At 39.3% G+C, this 22433-nt stretch overlaps 1 protein-coding gene across 2 annotated transcripts in view; it reads left to right on the top strand.

Moving 5' to 3' along the window:
• Positions 1–22433, top strand: part of MKLN1 (muskelin 1) — a 101431-nt gene that overhangs the window by 26235 nt on the left and 52763 nt on the right. For both annotated transcript variants that reach the window (XM_042872322.1, XM_042872321.1), the window contains exons 5-8: positions 4672–4781; positions 8582–8774; positions 16498–16575; positions 17765–17830. In XM_042872322.1, coding sequence (XP_042728256.1) covers positions 4672–4781; positions 8582–8774; positions 16498–16575; positions 17765–17830 — 447 coding nt within the window. The remainder of the gene's footprint in view (positions 1–4671; positions 4782–8581; positions 8775–16497; positions 16576–17764; positions 17831–22433) is intronic.

The following is a 22433-nucleotide window of genomic DNA, read 5'->3' as shown; positions in this document are numbered from 1 at the left end:
GGTTGGTTGGTTTTGTTTTGTTTTGGGTTTTTTTGGCTACTTCTTTTGGAAGCATCTGGCATCCACTTGGCTTTAGGAAACCTGAAGTGGAGTAAGGAAATAGTTTAAGGCTGACAATGTCACGAAAGTTAAATTGATTTTTAACACTTACTGAAGCTTTTTGGACAGTGTTATAAATGCATATATATATATATATTTAATGGCTTACAAACAGCAAATAGTTACCAGAGATCTAAAAGGGTGAATAGAACAAATCCTAGCTACTGCTCTGGATGTTTAAATTGTATTCCTGCAGAATATATTCTACTTGAATGTTAAGAAGCATAGCACTGTACTGGAATTTGTTACGAAAGTGAAGTGCTGATGAATTCTACTACCAAGACTCTGCTCTGACTGACATGAGTTATGTTAGGGGTGGCTTGTTTTGTTGAAATGGCTTCCTTGCATAGCAATAAGTATCCTGCATTGCAAAAAGGCATGTTTCATTGTCACTTGCTCTCCAGTTATTGTTTGAGATTAATTTTCCTTTTTAGCTATATGAATATCCTTTCATTTCTTGAAGCATCTTCTGTGAAGAAATTCCTGTGCTAGCTCAAAAATTGAAATGATCTCTGGACTAACACCTATTAATTTCTAGTTGCTGCTAGCGTCATTTTCTTTATAAAGTTGACTGTTTTTTCTACTGTGAAACAACTGTAAAATGATGTTACGAAATTCTGTTATTTTTCAGGTTCACAGTGTGAATATGTTTTCAGTTTGTTAGAGTTTCCAAGCTGCTAGCCAAAGTAACTCAAAATTCGAAATACCGTGCTGTGTTCCTTGTCACGCTGCCAGTAAACACAAGGCCAAAATCTGCCCTTTTGGACTTGTAGAGAAGGACACTTCAGAAGTTTTTGTTATCAGTGAAGCTTGCATGTTTGGAGAAGGCGTTATTTAATTCGGCAGTCACTTGCATAAGGCATTTGCTTTATAATTCTGAAGATAGCCAGGTCTGTACACAGCTACCAACAGCACGACAGTGAGGGTCATTTATTTTTTTAGGGGGAAAGAGGAGAAATATGGCATGAGTGTATCTGTGAGATGCTGGAGAAGAACTTCCTAAAACTTCCGTTGCCCGTATTTCAGACTGGTAGGAAGCAGAAGAAATGAATTCCTTCTCAATTTGTGTCAAGAAGAGGCATGTGCTTCTTTCAGTTTAATTAGTTCGACTTCAGTTCCTTAACACTGAAATGCCCAGCTGTGGGCTTCTGACCTACTTGACAAGTGATTTCTCTGTTTCATGTAGCACCTCGTTAAAGAGCTTAGGAAAGGGAAGGAAGATATTTATCTGGAAAAAATAGTGAGGAAGAAGCTTCTTAATATATGTGAACTTTCTGACTCTTTGTTTATTTTCCTTTTTTTGTGGTTTCTCCAGACAGATTTTTTTGCCCTTGAAAGCAGAAGGTGTTGTAAAGAATGATTGCTGTGAAAGAGTTGGAAGACGTGCAGGATGTAATTCTTATGCCAGTTTGTTACTAGCATGGGATTTACTGAACTGAGGTTTTTGTGCATTAGAAATGAGCAGTGCTTTCTTGACGGATGTTTCCTACATGAATTCTATAGACTACATCTGTACCTGCGCGTTTTAAACATACGTTGTTTGTGTGACTGCTGCGTGTGGATGAGGCACAGAAATCAGATTGGGACATGTCATCTAAATGATTGTACTGCTTAGCATCTAATGTTTTCTGTAGTGTATAGGATGGCAATCTTTGTCAAGGCGTAACTTGCAATTATTGATAAATATCCCCTAAAATCGTTCTTGTGCAGATAAATACCTGCTGAAGTGACCTAAATACATACCTTCTGCTTCTGTTAAAGAGGTATTGATTTTTATTTTATTACTATTTTTTCCTCTCTGCGGGGCTCCTCTCGCTGTGTGGTGATGGTTCAGCTGGTCTGAACAGTTGTTTGCATTTCAGGGTGGATTGCTGTAGTACACGCAGCCAAAAGAACCGAGCTGAGATAGCTCGATGGTAAAAATTGAAGAAATATTCTAATGTTAGGCTTCAGGTTCATCAGCTTTGGTGGAAACATTTTTCTATTTCAAAGCAGTATGTGTTTGTTTGTATAGGAGGAGGAAAAAAGCAATATGGAAAAGAGAAGGCAGAATAAGTTGTGGTTCCTGCAAATACGTTGTGGGATAGGATCAGTAAGGCTGAGAAAGACCGCTGAGGTTATGTAGTCCAACCACTGACTCATCACCACAGTGCCCAGTAACCCACAAGGTGACCTCTTTGCCAGAAGTAGATTAGTCTGAAGTTCTGCTTTGTGTTGTTTCCTAATACTGTGGAGTAACTTAAACGATCAGACTTGGTTTTCTATGCCCATTTTATGCTAGGGAAGCATTCGTTCTGTGTTCCTTGTGCATTTTCACTTATGTGTCTTACTTAAAGTTTGAATACAGCGTGGAAGTCTTGTTGTTCGAATCAGTTTTTGTGGGGATCAGAACAGTGAGCAGGACTGCTGAAAGCTCTGAGTTAACTGAAGAGGGGTGTCAGTAAGCTGATTGTTTTGCATTTCTTTTGAGTGATAGCTACATAGCATCCTTATGTACATTGCTGTTCTTATTTAGGACTGTAGTTGGCTACTGAGGTGGGAGGGTGAATTGTTGATTGTACCGGAAGAAGCTGATTTAAGTTCTGAGAGCTGCTAAAAAGAAATATAGAGGTGGACTCCTGGTTTTTCATATTTTTTATTTTTCCTGGAAGGAGGTGGCAAAGCTGTAATATTTAAGTTTGGTTTTTCACCTCGTTAACTCAACCTTAAGAAACCGGCCTCAAGCTCACCATCGGGAGATTCATGGTCTCAATCCATTTGAGGTGGTCTGTGGCTTGGTTCAGTGTTTCAGCTGAAGAAACCGGTGAACAGATTTTGATTCTTTATAGCTGGATGAATACCAAATTTAGCTTCAGTTTGGCCTGTGTGTTCAGTTCAGAGGACAAATAAGAGGTTTTACCCTATGGTAATCTGTCAGTCTATCATCTTAATATGAGGAATGCCTGGATTGTTCACTATCTAGCATTTGGAAGTTTGTTGCCCTCCCAGGCAACATGAGAAAGCAATCACATAGTGACTGTCGATGCCTTCTTGTGTTTCTGTGCAGGGAGTGTAGTATCTTTTCATGTAGAACACACACCAGTTATTTCATCAGTTCTCATAGTCTCTCTGGTAACATCTTTGAGCTTACTGATATGTTTGAATTTAAAAGTAGTAAGGTTTTATGATATTAAGATAAAAACATCTGGCTTAGCTTTTTCTCTACACCAAAGAAGCTTATTGGGCAGAGTTCTCGTTGGGGAATTGCTCTGAGATCCTCTCACTTGTGATGTTGAGCAATCAAGTGGAAATAAACTATTTGGGATGATTTTAAAATCATGAAGAATTATATACTCGGAGTATCTTAGAGTCTTTTCTAAAAATCTGTTCTCCTGATGACTGTTCCCAGAAGCTGTTTTAAGTCCTTAGCAGTAGGTTTGTAGAAACAGCTTTTAAAATTAAGAGTACCATGCATTTGAACGTAGGCTCTGTGCCCAAATATATTGCGGAAAATAATGGATTTAACTTTGAGGTACAATTAAGCAACTAAGAATCTTTAACAGTAGCAACTTTAGAATGGATTTTGGGTTTCGCTTTCTCAGTGAGTATGTCAGCATACCCCTAGTTCAAGCAGTTAGTAATCTCACGGTACTTCCTAGTGGTTTGAAAGACAACTAGCAATTACTCTGTGGGAGGGATAGTTTCTATGGAAGGAAGTAGTGGACTCTGTGCTGTTGCTGGTAATGAATCATTCATCTCTAAATGCTGTCTTTCCTGTTTATCAGTTATGGTCAAATAGAAAGGATGCGGGAAAGGAAACCACTTGATTTCACTGAAAGTTTAAGTGTTCACATAAAAACTTTTTGGGAGTTGGAATTGTTCTGAAGCAAAACCAACTCTTAATCAACAGGCTAAGTTTGATAGGTCAATGCAAGAAGGTAGATGTTACAGCAGAGTGGTAGAGGAGCCTTAAGTGAGACGCTGCAATGTGTTTCACACTTAGTATGCTTGTCCTGATACCCAAATAAAACAGTATTGGATAAAAAAGCTGCATATGTTTAAGCTGTTTTTTGTTTTTTTCAAAAGAAGAAAAATTAGATGCAGCTTTTAAATTGGAAACTGACAGTTTTTCCTCCCTCTGTCCTCCACAACTTACAGACGTTACTAATTTTGTAAAATTCAAAATACGTGAGCTTCTTGTCTTCACTGTTAGGGAGAATAATTGCTGCTGACAAAAGTAGAAATAAATGCACTGTGAGAAGCAAACAGCGTCTCTAGTGTCCATTCAAAGCTTTTTGCCTCCTAGTTGTTCAAAATGATAGCATTTTTGCTCTTTTACTTAAAGCAAGCTTCTGCTTTGTAATGATCTGTGTTAATGTTGTTTAGCACGGGTTGCTTTAAATGACAGCTTTAACATGGTGTGATAATTTTGCCTAAACTTTCTTAAACTAAGACTTCTATAAAGTCATAAATACTGAATTTTATTTAACTTTCAGAAGTGTACTGTTTATGTAGTACTATGTGTAGCCTGTTAGGACTTGTGTAATGTTTGGTATTTATGTGTCCTTTTTCTCCTTTTCCTTTCTTCTCCAGTTCCACTGTTATCCTGGGGACCTAGCTTCAATTTTAGTATCTGGTATGTTGAACTTAATGGCATTGATGATCCAGATGTGGTCCAACCGTGCCTCAACTGGTACAGCAAGGTAGGCCTGCATTTTAGGTGCCTGTTTGCTTGAGGATTTGTCATTTCAGAATCTCGTGAAGCTTCTCTTACTGGAATTATGTGACCTTTTCATTCCTTGAATATCGGCTTTTGAAACAACAAACACACATAGATAAAACTGAAACCACGTGGCTGACTTTGACTTTGAGTCTTTTTATATCTGTAGCTTTTATAAAAGAAAACAGCAAAAACCTGCTAGGTAGCATCACAAGAAAAACTAAAAGGAATGTGGAGTCAAAAGGGGACAATGTGATTAAATTCATGTTTGCATTGGAAACGAAAGAAGTCTTAAAGATTCCGCTTCTGTCTCTGCTTCCCTTTTGATTAGTCTTTCTTTTACCATGCAGTTAAGCTCTTCTGCAGAGCTATATGTGAGTCTGGAGGCATCTGGGTTAACTATGTAGCTTTTGTTACAGGGTATGGGTTTGTTTAAAGAGAATCCTCCTTAGTGTCTTAACTTGCTGCAGATCTTTGCACTTCTCATGTTTCCCTCCTAATATCTTCTGCTGAATATTCTGAAATTGAGGGGAGCTGACACTGCTGGACTATGAGATGATTTATGCCATTTGTCACTTTGGACAGAAAGTTCAAGGGTTTCTAAATGTTATTTGTATAAGCTGTACGTAATTGGGTACAGCAAGTGTTCTGTGGGAGAATGAATTGAAAACCAGAATTTATTTTAGCGCTATTTTTACTGCATGTAAGTTCTCAGTAATACCGTGTGAATTTCGTGAATTGTTCCAGAAGACATTCTTCCCAGTTGAATAAGACTGAGCAGCAGAGCGTCATATCTCTGCTTCCAAAATGAAGTCAAAAAGGAGATAGGCAAAAAGGAGAAGGCTGTTGATGGTAATATTCGGACTCCTTCCCCACTGTATGGTGCTGCCAGTTGAATTAGAGCTGGTAGTACGGCCACGAGGTTTCTTTACTAATTTGTAAATATTTGCAGCAACATCACAGGCTTCTTTCTGGAGGATTTCAGAGCAGTACTAATAGTCACAGGAGAAGCTGTAGCTGCTTTAATTGTGAAGTGTTATTTTGGTCATTAGGCTGCTAATTTCTCATGTTTGGTTAATAGAAGCTGCTGATGGTTTTCTGTGCTTCTTTCTCCTAACTCTGCACATGGTGGTCTCTGACATTTTTCACTAGTTGCAATTATGAGGTTATGATTTTTCTTTCAAATCTTTTTTTTTGGTCAAGAACAGTCTGATGTTGACATCCGTTTTGTTATGTCTTATCCCATGGAATCTGCACTTCTCATGGTCTGCATGTATGTAGTTACAGCTTCTTCAAGGAGTGCCAGCATTGTTCTTCTAAAGCTTAGAGCCCTAAAGCAACAAGACAGAGACTTAGTCATGACTGTTTGGATCAATTGCCAAATTTTTGGTGATCATTGTGTGTCAGTGTTCTCTTCTCCCACGGTCTGCTGTTACCAAAGCCATGTAGGAGGATATAAGCTGACCCTTATGTGGGGAAGGGCAGCAAAGTTATCTGTTTTTTCTATTTGAGGCAGTGCAGGTATTATCTTGCATATTCTTGAAAGTCTGAAGGATTTGGAAATCTAATAATTGTTCTCTATTGCCTGAGACATCAGACAAGAAGGTTCTCCATGAAGTTGCCCATCCTTTTTGTACTGTGTGCTTCAACCAATAAAATCTTCCTTTTCCTAGGGGAATAGGATTAGATGTGACACATAATAACTGGAAGAAAAAAAAAAAAAGTAGGCTTTCTCAGTTGGCTCTTCACTCCTTTTTCCTTATTGGTTAGCTCACCTGACAGCTTCCTGCAGGCCTTACCATGTCAGTTTTACTGAAGAGTAAGCATACTTTGGGATCTAAAAAGTAGCAGTTTATGGATGGCTTTCATTTTTGTTTTTCATAATGAACAATGTAAAATATTTTTAATTGTAACTGTATATTTCACAGCGTTAACATCTTAGTGTCATGCTCTAGTTACGTTTTTAACCAAAGTAATTATTTACAGATTCAGATCAAAGCCATTCTTTGATTTGTGATCTTTTTAAGCTTGCATGAAGCATGCAAAGAGGAGCCTTTTATATACTTTTTAGGCTCATTTTTTTTTGCGTAAAATATTTTTATACTTAGCTTCTGTAGTACTACTGTGGTGTCAATCAAGTACCAACTTCTGTATTAAATCAAGTGGCCAATTGCCAGTAGTCAATCCATGTTTCATAAGCCAGGCTTATTGATCATGAAATGCTCAGTAGCAGTACACAAAGTCTATACTTTTAGTCTAATGGCCAAGTTACAGGAGTTGAAGATGCAGAAGTTTGTTGTTGGAGACATACATCTGTCCTTTTGCTTGCTATCCCTTGGAGCAACAAATAATGTAGGGTGGTGATGAATGCAAGTGAGCATTTGCTTAAAGTCAGTGTCTTAAGTATCTCTTTAAAAAAAAAAAAAATTAGATAAATCCATCTGTGTTCCAAAGCTGTGTTTTAGTTTTAATACTCCTTTGTCAGTGGCCTTGGCCTTTCTCGTGTGGGCTGGGAACTGATTTTCTAAAAATGCATAGTTCTGCTTATTTGCAGCTGTATAATACTGATGGATTAAGAACTAAAAATACAGCACATGGCCGTGCTTCTTTTTAGCTGTGTTTCAGTTGTAGATTCTTGCTATAGAGCTGTTATTTCAGAAGCCCTAATTTGTTCTGAATGTTGGTGTAAGTTTCCAGGCTTTCAGAAAGATTCTGTTAATTTCAATTTCATACAAAGAACTTTGAGCAATAGCAGCAGTTTAAGAATAAAACCTCTTCTTTTATTCTGATCGCTCTTAGAGATGCTTAAGTTGGATTTGTTTTTTACCACACTAAATGATGTGTGTTAAAGATGAAAATCAAGAATTACATATTTTTAATGCGTTAGAGCTTGGGTTTGAGGGATATACATAAAATAAGTCGTTCTGGATGTCTGAGCTACTTATAAACATACAAATCTGTGTCACGCATATTGTTAGCAGCTCTGAATATGCAGTGGATGACTTGGTACGTTAACTGCGTGAGCTGTAGTTCTTAAATAGAATTTACTACTTCCTCATATTTCTGTACCTTTATTTTTGATGCAGTGTGGGTTTCCCTAGCCTTTCTCACTTTCCCACAGTTGAGTGGGACACGGACAGCTTTGGCTAATCTGTAGTATGAAGGCAGGGGTTCCGCTTTAAGACTTGTGGGGAATATTTTGAAGGTAAAATTCTGGCATGCGTGTAAATACTTGCAGTCGTTGATCTGAAATCCTTGCAAACTTGCAGGATTTGTGGTTAGCCGTCCGTTCTGCTTTTCCATTGCAGGAGCGGTGGTCATTACAAGTATTTATATTCTAATGTTTTTTTTCCTTCTGCTTCTAGAAAAGCTGTGACCTACTTACTCTTCTAAATTATTTTGTTACATAAGAGTCATACAATCAAATTATGTAACACTGATAGCGACGGCTTTTTCCTGCCCTGTATGCTGTGTAGGCCTGAAACAGCGGGACCAAGCAGATGGGGGGGAAGTGATGGTCACTTTGGAGATCTGGGACACTGCAGTCTCTTCTCGTGTACCTATTAAATTGCATTCATGATATGAAGCTGTGTAATTTCTATACTGTTGAAAAGTAAATGTCTGCGCAGCTTCTAATGTCTGTGATGGTGTTCCTCATCATCTCATAAGCAAGTTACGTGCAGTGCGTAAGAACCCATCTCCAGACTGATTCATAGGTAGATGCCAACAGTTCTAGTAAAAACAAAATCTGCATGTCTCATAGATTTTCTTGTGTTCCAGTAGTACCGTGAACAGGAAGCCATTCGCCTTTGCTTAAAGCATTTTCGTCAGCACAACTACACTGAAGCTTTTGAGTCGCTGCAGAAGAAAACCAGGATTGCTCTGGAGCATCCTATGTTGACAGACCTGCATGACAAACTAGTGTTGAAGGGAGACTTCGATTCTTGTGAAGAACTGATAGAAAAAGCTGTGAATGGTAAGACTCAGAGGTGGGTGGGGATATTAAAAACGAAACAAAAAAACATTGAAGTGTTAGTGCTTTCAGTATGAATGTATGTAACAGGAGATCTGTCTATTCCATGTGCTGTTTCGCAGTGTGGTGTCCTATCAAGTTCTGGATTTTATATGCATGATGAAAGCCAAAAATTAATTGAAAGTGAAATAACTTATCACAACTACATTTGGAGCCTCTCTTTCGCTTGATGACAAATTGATGAATTTAAAATCAGTAAACATAGGTTCTTCATGCAAGTGGCTGGCAAACTGGAGGTGGACATAACTATCAGAAGTAAACTGGAGTTACGAGCATAGAAAAGCAGCAAGGGAAACAGACACGTAGAACTTGTGTTCTCAGTAATGATCTTTATCATGATTTCTGGTTAGGACTTACCAGTTGGTGGGTGTTTCAGCAGAACTTCAGCTGTATTTGAGAATGCTTTCTTTGTGAAGAAAGTACTCCCTGGAGGATGTCTTAAGAGAAGTCATAATGATTGGAAGCAGAGGCTGTCTTCACTTACCGGTTTCTTTGTAACTACTATTAATTTTTTACTTGGAACCTTTCAACTTAGAAGCACTGTGTGTAAACAGCTTTCATCTCCTAAGATGGAGGAGATTTACTTTCTGTTGATAGAATGGGATACAAGAATTGAGCTTTTGCAGTGAAGTGTGTCTCCAAAGATCTGTGCAGTGGTTTTGGATTGCAATTTGATAAACAGAGGTACTCTTGCCTGTGGGTGTCGTGCTTTTTGACTATGTGCAATTGCTATTCATGGGAAACCTGCACTGGCATAAGAGGTCCTTGTGTCTGTAGAGTTTGAGACTAAGTGGGCCAATGTAATGGGTGTCTGGCGCCAAAGGTTTGTGTTGGTGGTTTTGTTTTTGTTTTGTTTTAAATTCTGGGCAAATCAATCATTTTGAAATATCTCTTAGAATAAATAGCAGCATACATGATTGATCACCTCTTTCTTGGTAAAAGCACTGAAGTTGCAAGTGGTTCTTAGGATGTGATAGAAATGATAGATTTAAAATCAGCATCACAATGCTTTCATGAGGAAGCTGTTCAATAGAGCACAGTTTTAGGGAGTTTACTGCAACAGGCTGTCAAATGGCTTTCTGTGAGTTTTGACAGAAGATTTCTGAACTATATAAGCAGAACAGCTCGACTCTGCTGTGTGCTGAGCTCCCTGAGCAGCTGCAAGCATTGAGCCTGAGAAAAGCCTGTGTTCGTCCTTGTCCTCCTGAGATGTAGAAGTGTTGTTGGCTTGGAAGGGAGTGTAAACAGCTTCCTGCAATGTAGAGGCATTCTTCAACTGGCAGCTTTGTGCTGAATCTAAGACCACGTGAGAGTTGTAGGAGGAAAGAGCAGTGGGGGGGCTGTGTATGGCTCTTGCTCTGGCGTTGCAGTGTTACTCCAAGAAGGGAATGTCAGAGGGAGCTTATCAGCCCACCAAACTGAGGCAGTGGGATGCTGTATGCTGATGATTATGATCATGCCAAGGGATCAGTCTGTTGCCTTGGCTGTGGCTTCATCTCATCAATGCTTAGAGGCTTTCTTCTTTCCATCTCATTGCAGACTGTAGTAGAAGCTACTTCTTGAATGGAATTTCACTAGAGATCTAGAATGTGCTGAATAAGGTCCCTCAAAAACTGACCTTTTTCCCCACAGGCACTAATGAATTGATTGTTTGTGGCTTTGTTTTGCCCTGTTGCATATTAATTCTTCTCACCACATAATGCGTAGCATACTGAATTTATTGCATCCAGCAGTTTTCCCCCAAGACTACAACTGAGGAGGTGCTTCTAGGCCTCCCCAGTATACCGAGAGCAAAATTGCTGTCTGTAGTGCTCAACTTTACCAGGTGTGGAAGTATGGACAAAAGACTTCCCTGGTAGAAAATTCCAAGTCTGGTACTGTACTGACAGATAGACAATTCAATGTGAATAATCCTCTTTCCCTTGTTCCTGTAATCGTGTCCCTTTTTAGAGGCTGGAGAACTTTGCATTTTTTAAGCAACCTAGAAAAATAGTGTGGTTTGTTTTATCGCTCCTTTTTTTTGTTGTTTTGTTCCAGCAAGTACAGAAACAAATATTTATAGCAACACACTATGGGTAGCTTAGCAGGAGAGTCTCCAAGCAGCAGAGTGAAGTTTCCTTACTGTTTCTGAGGGACAGAATAATATGCGTGGGTGTGTTTATATTTCTTCCTTTTAATCTAGTACCTGGCTAGTTGAAGTTAAATGTCAGTGTATGCATCTCCCATTGCTCTGTTGCTTATCCTTAATGATTTTGCTTGCCTTTGAATACGTTAACCTGCCTTCCCCCTTCCCTTCTGCGTTTCTTTTTGCTGTCTTCAGCTTTTGTACCCATTTAAAGCTCCCAGCACCCTTCAGTGTGAAGTGATATCTGTCTCAAGACACTGAGGCTGCATCCCATATTTTCTGTAAGCTGGCAGAACTTGAACTGGGTCAATCCCTGCTCAGGACAGTATGTGCCCTCGCCCCTTGCTTGGTGGCACTTGGTGCTCGTGTTGCCACGCGGTAAGCCAGGTCAGGGAACTGATTCAACTACAGTGGGGGGACTTAAAAGGGCAGGAACTAAAAGCTTGAAACTGCTGCTGAAGGAGCTTGTCCATGGTTAAATCAGTTGACTGTCATAAGGCAAGTAGCTGAGCACACTTGGTATCTCACAGCTGGGTCTCTCCCTTTCTAGCTAGGATGGGAATAGATGTTTTCAGTCTTCACCGCTTTCTCCTACAGTATCAGCTCCCTGTGGTCCTCTGCAGTTGTCTATCCTTGCTTTGTTCTCGATGTCTCTGAAGTGCTTCTGTTTGAAAAAGGCTTGTTTGCACCCAGCGCCTCACTTTCTTGGTAGCTTGGTTGTGCAGTCTCCTAGCTTGCTCCTGAAGGTATGGGTTTTGTAACTGAGCTCTCCACTGCATTTTCTTGTGAAATAGATGCAGATTAACTTCAGTTCTGTGTATGATGAGTTAGTGTAGTTGAAGTGTAGAGTTAATTGAGATACACAGATTCTTAAATTATCCCTGTTACGGAACAGTTTGCTCTTTGAACAGACTGGACATGAATATTTGAACTGCTGACCTCTTGCCGATCTGAGAGTTCGTAGCCTTAAAGGAACCAACAAAGTGCAGTGAGGTTGGCAGTGATACTGCTTGCTCCATGCAGCCTAAGGTTTGATTTGTAGGGGCTAATGTTTGCAGCGATAGGTGTTTAAAAAGTGAAATGTGATACATCTTTTGTAGGCTATTTCCATAGGCTTAGTCATGTAGAAAAAGAGTAGGTGGTCAAGAATTAGTGCTAGCAGAGCTAAACTCTCATTCTTTTGCATTGCTAATGGTGAACGCTGTCTTCCACCTCACATCACCAGATGATTTCTTTTGAGAGCTCAGTGGCAGGCAGCCACACTTTTCCCGCAGATTCTTTTGACTTGTGCATTAGACTTAGAAAATGGGCAAATGGAAACTCTGGCAGCTGTCTGACTTCCGCTCAGAAATAAAAGGTTCCTTAAATCTCAGCTGGTTCACAGACTTGGTTCAAATGCTTCACATTTGGATTCATTCCTATAGCTTTCAACCAGCCTATACTGAAGAAAAAAATCTGCTTAGTATTCCTACAGAGAGCATGAGGAGTGCAAATTACTTGGTGAACTGGTTGCAACTACTGGAGGCATAGAAGGCTGCTTGAAATGGATTGAAGATCTGCTAGGTCTGCTGCATATTAGTATTCCAGGGACTCATTTGTTCCTTCTGGCAAGTCTCCTATCTGTACGCAGTACACTGTCTGTCTGCTTACACATGGGCCCCATGCAATGAATAAGATGGTGATTTACAGCCTGAAGGCTCAAATGTCTCCCAAAACTTGGGGTGTACAGGAACACAGGAACATCTGTATTCTTCTGGAAGCTGTTGACAAACTTAATTTTAGCTTCAAATACTTTGGAGTTCATGTTAGAGAAATTTTAGGCTGGTTTGCTGCTCTGTGTTACACTGGGATAGATGGAGGAGAGAAGCTTGCTAGGGATTCAAGGCCTATGGTAAGTAGATCACAGAATTGTGGAATCCTAGGGGTTGGAAGGAACCTCTGGAGATAATCGGGTCCCACCCCCTTTACAGTAGGCTGCAGATGGTGTGGTATGATGTACAGTGGTATGATTTCTGTAGAAGCAGGTATCTTGTAGGAGAGCTAACCTTGCATCCTGATTGTTTTCTCTTATTAAGAGGAAAGTAAGAGGATGTCATAGTTTTGAGGCTTGAAAATTCATGCTTTCTCATTGCTTTCACATCTTAAAGAAATTACATGGTGGCTGGATTCTTGTCTGACCTCGTCTTTTTCTGCTTCAGATTTTGTTTGGAAGCATTTTCTGACTATAAAAACTTTATGATTTTATTTTACAAAGAAAAACATCTGAAAATGTAGAACCCCCAACAAAACAAATCCCCAAACTCCAGGAGTCATGGACAAAATGTTGCTTTGAAGTTTTTCATGCCATTAATAGTGAAGTGAGTAGATTTCACTGTTTCTAGCTAGATGTGCGTGTTGCCTAAAATTAAGCTTAGTACAATTTTCATTTGTTTCTGATCAGCTTCACAAAGTTAAATATTTTGGTCTGTAGTGTTTGTTTTAATCTCTTCTGGGTAATGTGTAATTGATGGACAAAATAAAGCCTTCAGTTACCAGATGAAATGCACTAGGTTTAACTATTGTGAAGTTCATGTTGTTACATCCAAAATGCGTCACAACTTGTTGCAAAGTGTTTGTAAATAGTACAAAATAAAAGTACCATCTTTGGCTGCAGTGCTACAGAGTAAACATGGACATGGAGATGAGAGACCACAGGGCCTAAGGAAACTACTTCTTTTAAAGGTTTACAATTCACACTTTTTCTACAGTGAGCTTGAAATTTATTTTAAACTACTGATTCATTGGAAACAGCTGACAAACATAAGTAGGCCTGGATCTGATCTTCAGTGCCTTGCAGAAACTTTAGAGACTTTTTGGTCAGCAGCTCTATTCTGGATAGAGACACAAGGAGTGTGCTAGAAGTCTGGCATCAGATACAGAATCCACCTAGAAATCCTTTTTTCTTTTTTTTTTTCTCCTCTTCTCCCTGTGGTGTCAGACAGGTGGTGATTCAGCTCCCAAAACAAGCTGCTTCTGGTTTGTGGTACAAGTAGAATGAATGTGGAACTGCTCCCAGCAGAAAGAAACATTTCTGGGAAGCGAGCTGGAGCATTTCCAAACCAGTGTCCCATGGAAGACAAGAAGCATTATTAAAAGAGGCTGAAAGCACAGTAGGGGAGAAGTATCATATCTTGACAAGTGCAGCCTGTGGGTGTTGAGCATGGGAGAGAGGTTAAATCACCCTTTCGGATCATATGTGGTGTAATTCATCCTCTTGAGCTATTTATGTCCAATTATCTATTGGCTGCCATAGGGATAAATACAGTTTTGTCTTTGGACTTAAAGACTGGAAAATGATAACCAGGAGGCTGAATTTCTATCTAGGCTCGTGGCTAGTAAAATCTGACTCAGTATGGAATTGCTTACAGTGCATACGTTTGTTCTGTTGGCTTTTCTGAGTCGGAATTCATGAAATCTCAAGCCTCTTGTGTTTTATTCCACCTTTATTAATGCTGAAGAAATCTGAGTAACAGTCCCAGTCTTAAAACTGAAACAAGCCATTCTGCATATGCTGAGCAAACTTCTGATTTTCCTCAATTACCAAATACTAGGAGAGCTCATGTTCTTGACTGTAAGACAGGTAAGAGTAAAATCTGCCCTGCTTTAACGGAGTAGTAAATCTGAAAAACTTGCAGAACAGAGTTGAAGAAAGTTGAAAGCAGTTTTGTGTTTTAAGACCAAATTCAGTACTTTTTAGGAACTCTTGAGTGCCTTTAGTTTTCCTATTAGGTGGTTTCTAAATAGAGTATTCATATTCTCCCAGGAAGTCCTTGCTGGCTTGAGTTTTAATTAAAACTGGATTTCAGTCGTGACAAAGTACAGGATGCCAGGAAATGCTCTAAAATATCCTCTGAATGTTGTGTCACGCTTACCAAAGATTCTTACCTTTTTTGTAACTAAATAGGTACATGGGCAGTAAAGAATGATCTTTTTTTTCCCTCTGTGCCCACCAAGGGATTTGTATAAATAAATGGAGGCATTAACAAATGTTACGTTCTTACCTCAAAGTCACAATTACTGGGGTTGGAAGAACTGAAAAGTGTTACATAGAACTTGGTAATTTCATTTTTCCTTTCACTGCTGAGGAATGTAAAAGTGATTCCTGAGCTAGTTGGCTAGGTCTGATTCTAGTGAAGAGCAAAGCTGTTAGGAACATGATGAAGGATTTCTGAACGCATCCTACCCTTGACCGAGCAGCCTATGTGCGATGTTCTGTTTATTATAAATATTATGTAAATCTGTCATTGGAATTCTGAGTCTGCTCCTGTTAGTAGTTATAGTACTAGCGGTGTAAAACTGGCTGTCTGAACTCATTTTTTTTTTTTTTCTAGTACTGTACAAATGCTTGTAATAAATCTGTCTATAGATGGTGAGGTAATGGGTGGGATAGAGGCAGGTGGGTGTTAAGGGAAGCAGCGATCAGGAGACTGGCCACCAGCAGTCTAGTAGTTTGAGATGCATGCAGAAAGTTAGGGAGTTTTTCTTAATGAAGTCATTTGAAAACTGGTACAAGTTTATCTCAGTGCTTGTTAAGCTCTTCTCTTCGGAAGAAGAGTTTAAAAAATTAAATATTTGTCTAGTAAACTCATGACACGTGTAGAACACAATTAGGATCTGACCTCTTGATGCGAAGCAAATTACATCTGGTAAGTGTATAGAGGGAGAGAAGACTGCCCATGGAATGTGGCTAGAGTGCTGCAAGTTACTGCTTCTTACAGAAATGCTGCAGTTGGCATATCTGGCCAGTGACCTCATGTTTCTTCTGTTTATCTTGTTTAAGTCTCTGAGGAGAGTGTAAGCTATTATTTTGTTTCCCATCCAATGCTTGGTTGTCCCCTGTTGTAGCTTTTAATCTGCTTTTCTTTTTCAGGTGAAAATCCAGAGATACTATCTGACCTAGTTTTGAATTAACATGTGTTAAAATGGCTGAATTTGATGTGCATTGGCAACTTCTCTTTTGATTAAATAAGGGGGTGGGAATCTATTCTTAACTAAATACATCACATTGGAGATTTACAGACAATTGGCATGACCTGGCAGGCAGACTTTGTAACTGTTTATTGATATAGTAATGAGTCCTCTTCTTATTGTAGTGCTTCCTCATTAAGTTCATTAGCAAGTTTAACTTATGTATGGAGAAATTATTTAAAATGAAGGCATCATAGAGTCATTAAGGTCATCTAGTCGAACCATCAACTCATCACCACCATGCCCACTAAGCCATGTCCTTCAGTGTCTGCAAAGGACCAACAGAAAGCACTTTCTGACTTTCTGGGGTGTGCATGGTATGACTCTGCAGTGCAAGGTCATTGCCATGACAACATGTCAGAGTTGTTAGGGAGGTAGTGGAGCCCATTGCCTGACGGGATGGTCCTGCTTTGCTGACAAATGAGCATACCTTTTGGAAGAGTATACTGGATTGACTGCTTTAGTTTTTTGTTTTTTTTCTTTTGCTACAGTTGAAATATAAGCCTTTTATATAGCAGGAGTTTTGTTTTGCAGATGGCTTATTCAATCAGTATATCAGTCAACAAGAATACAAACCTCGCTGGGGACAGATTATCCCCAAAAGCTCCAAAGGTAAGGATTTTTCTAAAGCTATAGCCCTCATACTACTCGTTCTTTCATGCTCTTTTCTGGATGTGGAGCAAGACGTTGATACAAGAAGGCCTTTTGTAGGACAGCTGATCTGGAAAATGTTATCATCTGTGAAAAATTTGCTATTTGTCTGCAGATCAATGAAATGTAACCTGGTCTCTGGTTGAATAAGGAATGCTCCAAGAACGCTAGCTGTCACTTCAAGGATAACTAATCATTTCACGAGTAAAACTCGGGCTATGTTACCTGTAGGATTCTGTTTAATGTGTGGAGTCATCTTAAAGGGAGATGTACTGCTAAGAGTGGCAAATAGCTGCATTATCTTAACGTGGAATACTTCAGACTTGAAGCGTATCTTTTGAAATCTTTATCTACTGTACAGTAAATCTAAACTGCAGAATCTACCCCCAGATATTGACTACAAAGGACAAAAATGACTGTTGTGCAGCAACTGCAGGATTCAAAGCACCAGTCACCAAGCATGGAGCCCCATCCCTAAACTTCCTGGGGAAGGGTTATGTATGAATATAAACAGACATATCTTCCAGTAGAATGTGGATTATCTTTCTAATATTGCTTCCCTGTCCTGAACAATTAAGAAATCTGAAGTGGCTGGAAAACTACTTTGACTGGACAGTTGGAATACCTTTATGTGAGAACAAATAATTGGTGCAAAGCTAACTGTTATATCCACACCATTAGCCCTTTGCTTCACTCCGTTGGGTACAGCACTGTGTTGTTTGAGTATCTGTTCTCACTTGTCTGCCTTTAGGCAGCATTGGGTGAGAGATAAAGGGAGAGCAAAAGATTTTCAGTGTTCCCACTACTGGAAAGTTTCAAAGGTAGCTCAGGCCTCATTTGTGAGGACCTGCATGCTTCAGGAACTCTGTGGATCCTTTGGAAGGCTCCTAGAATTGCAGTAGAGTACTGTGTTCGCTTCAGTTATTTATTGGAGCAGTCAGCAGATAATTGTACAGTTTTATTTTGAATTTTACAATGTGTGGAAGAATACTAACTGAAGGAAGTGTTAAAGTTCAAAAATGATGAGTTAAGTCACGCTGCTTTTGTATAGCACTTGAACTATACGCGAAGTTCTATCCTTTCTGTTTAAGGTCTTATAACAGATGGCATTCTTTCACTCCTCCTTTTTTTTTTTTTTTTTTTTTTAAAGGTGATGGGGAAGACAGCCGACCAGGGATGAGAGGAGGCCATCAGATGGTTATAGATGTTCAAACAGGTGAGTAGTTACTGATTTCTTTTCTCAAAGAATTTAGTTACCTAATGAGATTTTTCACACAACTATTGCTAATGTATTCTTTTGAGAATGCCTTAATTTTAATTTTTGGAGAAAAATTGTACTTTTGAATAATTGCATTAAATCATCTACTTTCTTTGCCTGGAGCATATTCCAATTGCTTTTCCCACTTGCTTCTTCCCTGCTAATACCCCATTGGGCCTCTAACTCCTCACTACTTCACTAAGAAGCCAAGAACAAGTGGTTTAAATAATTTCTGTCTTTCTTCCCCTTTTGAGCAGATGCTTATACAGGAGAAATTAGGGATGATTATTTCCCTTATCTCTCCTATATATCATCTGCTTTGGAATAGCACTTGAGGAATAAATCTGATGTGCTGGAGTATTCCTCATATTTTGGTTAGAGTGGCTTCTGACTTCTGCTATTTTTGTGGAGGAGGTTCCATTTAAATATAATTTATTTTATTTACTTTACTTTTTATGAAAACGCTTTCAGTAGCAGTTTAAAAAATGGTTCAACCTCTGTTTTGCAGAGCCCATAAAGAGAAGAAAGGAAGTTATAGGTAACAGTTTTGATGAACTCTGTACTCTATAATTTTCTGTAGCTGTGTCTTCTATTTAATCAGATTTCTGTAGTGCGTCATTCCTGACTGAAGTGACTGTTCACTTAAGCTTCCCTGCCTGCATCTTTGCTAAACAAATAATTTGTATGAGTAATGGAGCTTTTCTTAGGAAAGAAGAAACAAGATCAGGGTTGTCAGAAGCAGAGAGTAATACAGGGTGGCAATGAGGGAGTTGGCAAAAAAACTGCAGTAGCTGTCTATCTTGTGGTCATATTGAGAGGGATTGAAGCATGTGACAGGATAGTACCTTCAAGAGTAATTTGCTAAGTCATAGTGAACAAGCAAAAATGCAGGAGTCACTGCAGTCTTTGGCTGGTACTCAGTACGTAGTTTTTTGCTGTGGAGAAAGCACTCGAGTTATTTTGTATATGAAAGCAAACTTTTTTTGGTGGAAGATTCATTAGAATAAAATGCTGCTGGAGGATAGCTGGTGTCAGCTCTACAAAAGAGGCTGTGAACGCTCCCTAGTGGTCTTAGTGAGTAAGTAGCAGTGTCTGTTTCACAAGCATGCTGAAGAAATGCCAAACAGTCTGGCAGTGACAGTCCTTTAGACCTGCTGAAAGCAATAGAATGATGGTAGCATGAGTCTTCGTTTCCATTTCTGTTGGTTCTTAAGTCTTATTAAGCATATCATCTCTGCATTTCACTTATCATCTGTGTCAACAAAGCAGTATAAAGCACAGATATTTTTTTCCTCTTTTTTTTTTTCTCCCCAATTGCTTAAAACTGGTTGGAGAGCATCCACGGAGAAAGAGTCTCAAGGTGTGAGAAGTGGGTTCCTGCATCATGTTAGTCCCTTTTTGATGCAGCTCTCCAGTGGTGACAGAATATGCTCCTTCAGAAAGTTTTACTGTGGAACATTTAGGAAGTTTGGGAAGTTGCCCTTACTTTTGCTTCCAGGCCCACTGAGGCTTGTAAAAGCTTGTATGTTTTTGAGATTAAAAGCTTTGCCATGTAATTTAGCTTACAAACAGGCCAGGGGAAGTTCTTGGTGCTGTTTGTATTCTTAAAACCAGCTGCTGCTGACTGCTTGAGTTTTCTTTTGAACATAGGTAGCATTTAGCGAGACTGTGGGAGTTTGGCCAGTTAGGTCAGGATGTGTTTTACAGGCTGGAATTGGTCTCCCTGGCCAGCCATGAGCAAATCAAGTATTAAGAGAAAAAGGAGCAGCAGCACACTTGCAGATGTCATCCATTCCTCACAAAAAAACCAAAAACCAAGACCAGGCTTACATGAATCATGAGAATTTTATTACATAAAAGTAGCAAGTTTTGGAAGCAAACTTTAATCACTCATGCCCAGGTCTGCTGTAGCTGTGAATATAGCTGCAGCTGGTTCTGCTTTTTTGATTTAACCTCAGGGAAATATTAACCAGTTGCTACTGATTACAATAATATACATTTGTTTTTACTAAGTTTTGTGTAACGTAGAGCCTGCCAGATGCATATATGTGTTAATGTCAGGATAGAGGAGATGAGGTGGTAAGCAGCTGAGCTAGATCTTGAGTTACTGATAGTGATTCAGTCTGCTGAGTCTCTCAGTTTCTACTGAGTTTCTACTCTTAGTTTCAGGTAGGGTATAGTCAGACTTGGTGCAGGCTGACTTGTAGCATGTTTTGTCTTCCAATTAGAATAGGCTGACGGTAACTAAAAGAGCAATTATGGCATCTCTATTGGCATACGGTAACTTGTAGTGGTGTAGCTCACTTCTGTCTGATGTTTATGCGTTTAATACTTACTGCAGATGTCTTGGAATAAGTAGAGTGTTCTTTGTGCTTTGAAGAACTAATATAGCATATTGAAATGAGGATGCAGGCATTTTGGGGTGTAGAGCTTGCCTTCTACATGAAAAATTTGGTAATAACTCTAACAGTTCTTCCAGACTTCTATTTGTATTAGTGCTCAGATGGAAATCATCTGGGTGGCAGAATTAGGAAGTTGTTCTTGGTATGCTTATAGAGAAATATGAGGCACTCCTAGTTATAGTTGGAAACTGCTGTTGCACGTGTTAAGACTCTAGACTTCAAATGAAAACAGAAGGATTATGTTTCTGCTTCTTGTGTAAGGTACTTGTCTTATGTAGGTCTCTGTATGAGAGGCTAGAGAGTTTTCTGCTCCCTGTTCTGAGGAAGGAGAAGTGTTAGGCTAGTCAGAACTGGGGGCTTAGATTAAAAATACAAACAGAAGCATTCCCAGAACACCTAAAGTGCAAGTAACCCCAAAGCTGCACAAGGGCATTCTTTCTAAAGTGAGCTGAACATCAGCCATGAAAACCTTATATGATTTATGTAGGTCCTGGTGAAATTTTCAAGCATTGAAGTGCAGGCTTGTATATAATGATATTGCTTCCCAGATGCATTAAGTGCTGATAGAGTGATTGCCCAGTGTAGTTCCAAAGAGAGCAGGTAGGCATCTGTTCAGCACTCCTTTCTTGATTAACACAGCTTTAATTATGACCCCTCAGGACTTTCTGTAGTTCAGTTATGACATGTTTTGAAACAGCAACTCTGGAAAAAAGTGAGAACAGCTGAGCAGTGTGCCACATTCAGGTTTGAAACTTCTAATCTACGGTTTAGGGGAGTCCTGTGTTTCGGATGTCTGGCTTGTAATTCCCTGGGTAAGGTGGAGTTTTTTTGTCTGTCTTTACAGAGGAGGTACAGTTTTATGGCCTCTAGAACCATGTAACTTATTTTGGTAACAGAATGATGGAGGGTTTTTTAGGATTTGAAAAGAAAATGAACTAGTATTGAAGTTATTGGAATTAAACAACTCCTTGGTAATATATCCTAATTCTTTTCAAGATTCATCATTATTTCATTTAGATAAAGCCACCTTATGTTTTGTCTCAGTTGTGTCAGCTTTGTCTGTTTCTCCTAACTATGGCAACTGAAATGTATTATAAAGGAAAATATTAGTGAAATGATCTTTATCAGTGTTTCTGCTACCTCTGTTCAGTCTCTGAGGCAAAATTAATTTGTTATTTTGGGTGTATGTTACTTTGCCTTTCCTTTTGTGAGAAGGAATTATTTCATTCTGTTAGATAAGTGAAAAGAGATCTGTAGGTTGGAACAGTGGGCGATTCAAAACAGTGGGCACAGTATGCCATAGTATATGTGGAGATGATGGAACCATCTCAAAAGAAACACGGAGCTATGAGGAAGATGAAGTGAGAACAGCAAACATGGGGAAGGATGCTGTTTTGCCTGAGGAAAACATTGCTATCCATAAGATATTTTATTTAAAGACAGGACTTGTGTACAAGATGAAGAGATCTCTGAAACAAAACACAGATGGCTTCTAAGCTTTGAAATACAAACAGCTGCTGCATCCTGGAGGTTACTCAACTTCGTGGTGCTTTCACATTTGAGAAGATGACTTTGTGTGCATTGTATGCCTACCCAGACTAGCTACAGCCTGAAAAAATTGTAGCCAGCCGCCATCTGCACTGAAGTGATTCAGAAACTGAATGGTGGACAAGAAAATTCAACATCTGTCTGTGTATTTGAGCTCAGTGTGTTCCTTTACAAAGAACATGATGCAGCTTGCAGATAGCTCTAGAATGATATGGTTGCTGCAGGAGATGTGGAGAAAATAGGCATTCATTTCGGGGGATAGGATGAAGAGCAGTGGACACATTGCAGCAAGAGCAGTTCTGATTAGCTACACAGGGGAAAAAAAGGCACAAAACCTATGAGAGATGATCCAGATATTATGAAGAATCAGTCCTTATAGTTCTTTAAAGCCCTACAAAACCTGCTTTGTTACTGAAATTTGCTCTGCTGTGAGGGGTTAGAAAGAAGACTGTGGCAGATTTCTAGTAGTCTTACATGCAAAAATATTTCACTGGTTAGTTAAGTTGGAGTGTGTTCATTGCCTTGATAAAACAGGGATTCTGCAGTAGGCCAAGCTTAATTTATCAGCCTGCCCTCAACAATCTTCCATTTTACATCCTGATAGGAAAACT

The sequence above is a fragment of the Lagopus leucura genome, unplaced genomic scaffold (assembly GCF_019238085.1).
Source record: "Lagopus leucura isolate 7727_CA_CO unplaced genomic scaffold, USGS_WTPT01 Super-Scaffold_100008, whole genome shotgun sequence".
Lineage (NCBI taxonomy): Eukaryota > Metazoa > Chordata > Aves > Galliformes > Phasianidae > Lagopus > Lagopus leucura.
The sequence above is the reverse complement of the archived record's forward strand: the minus strand, read 5'-3'. Positions and strand labels throughout refer to the sequence as shown.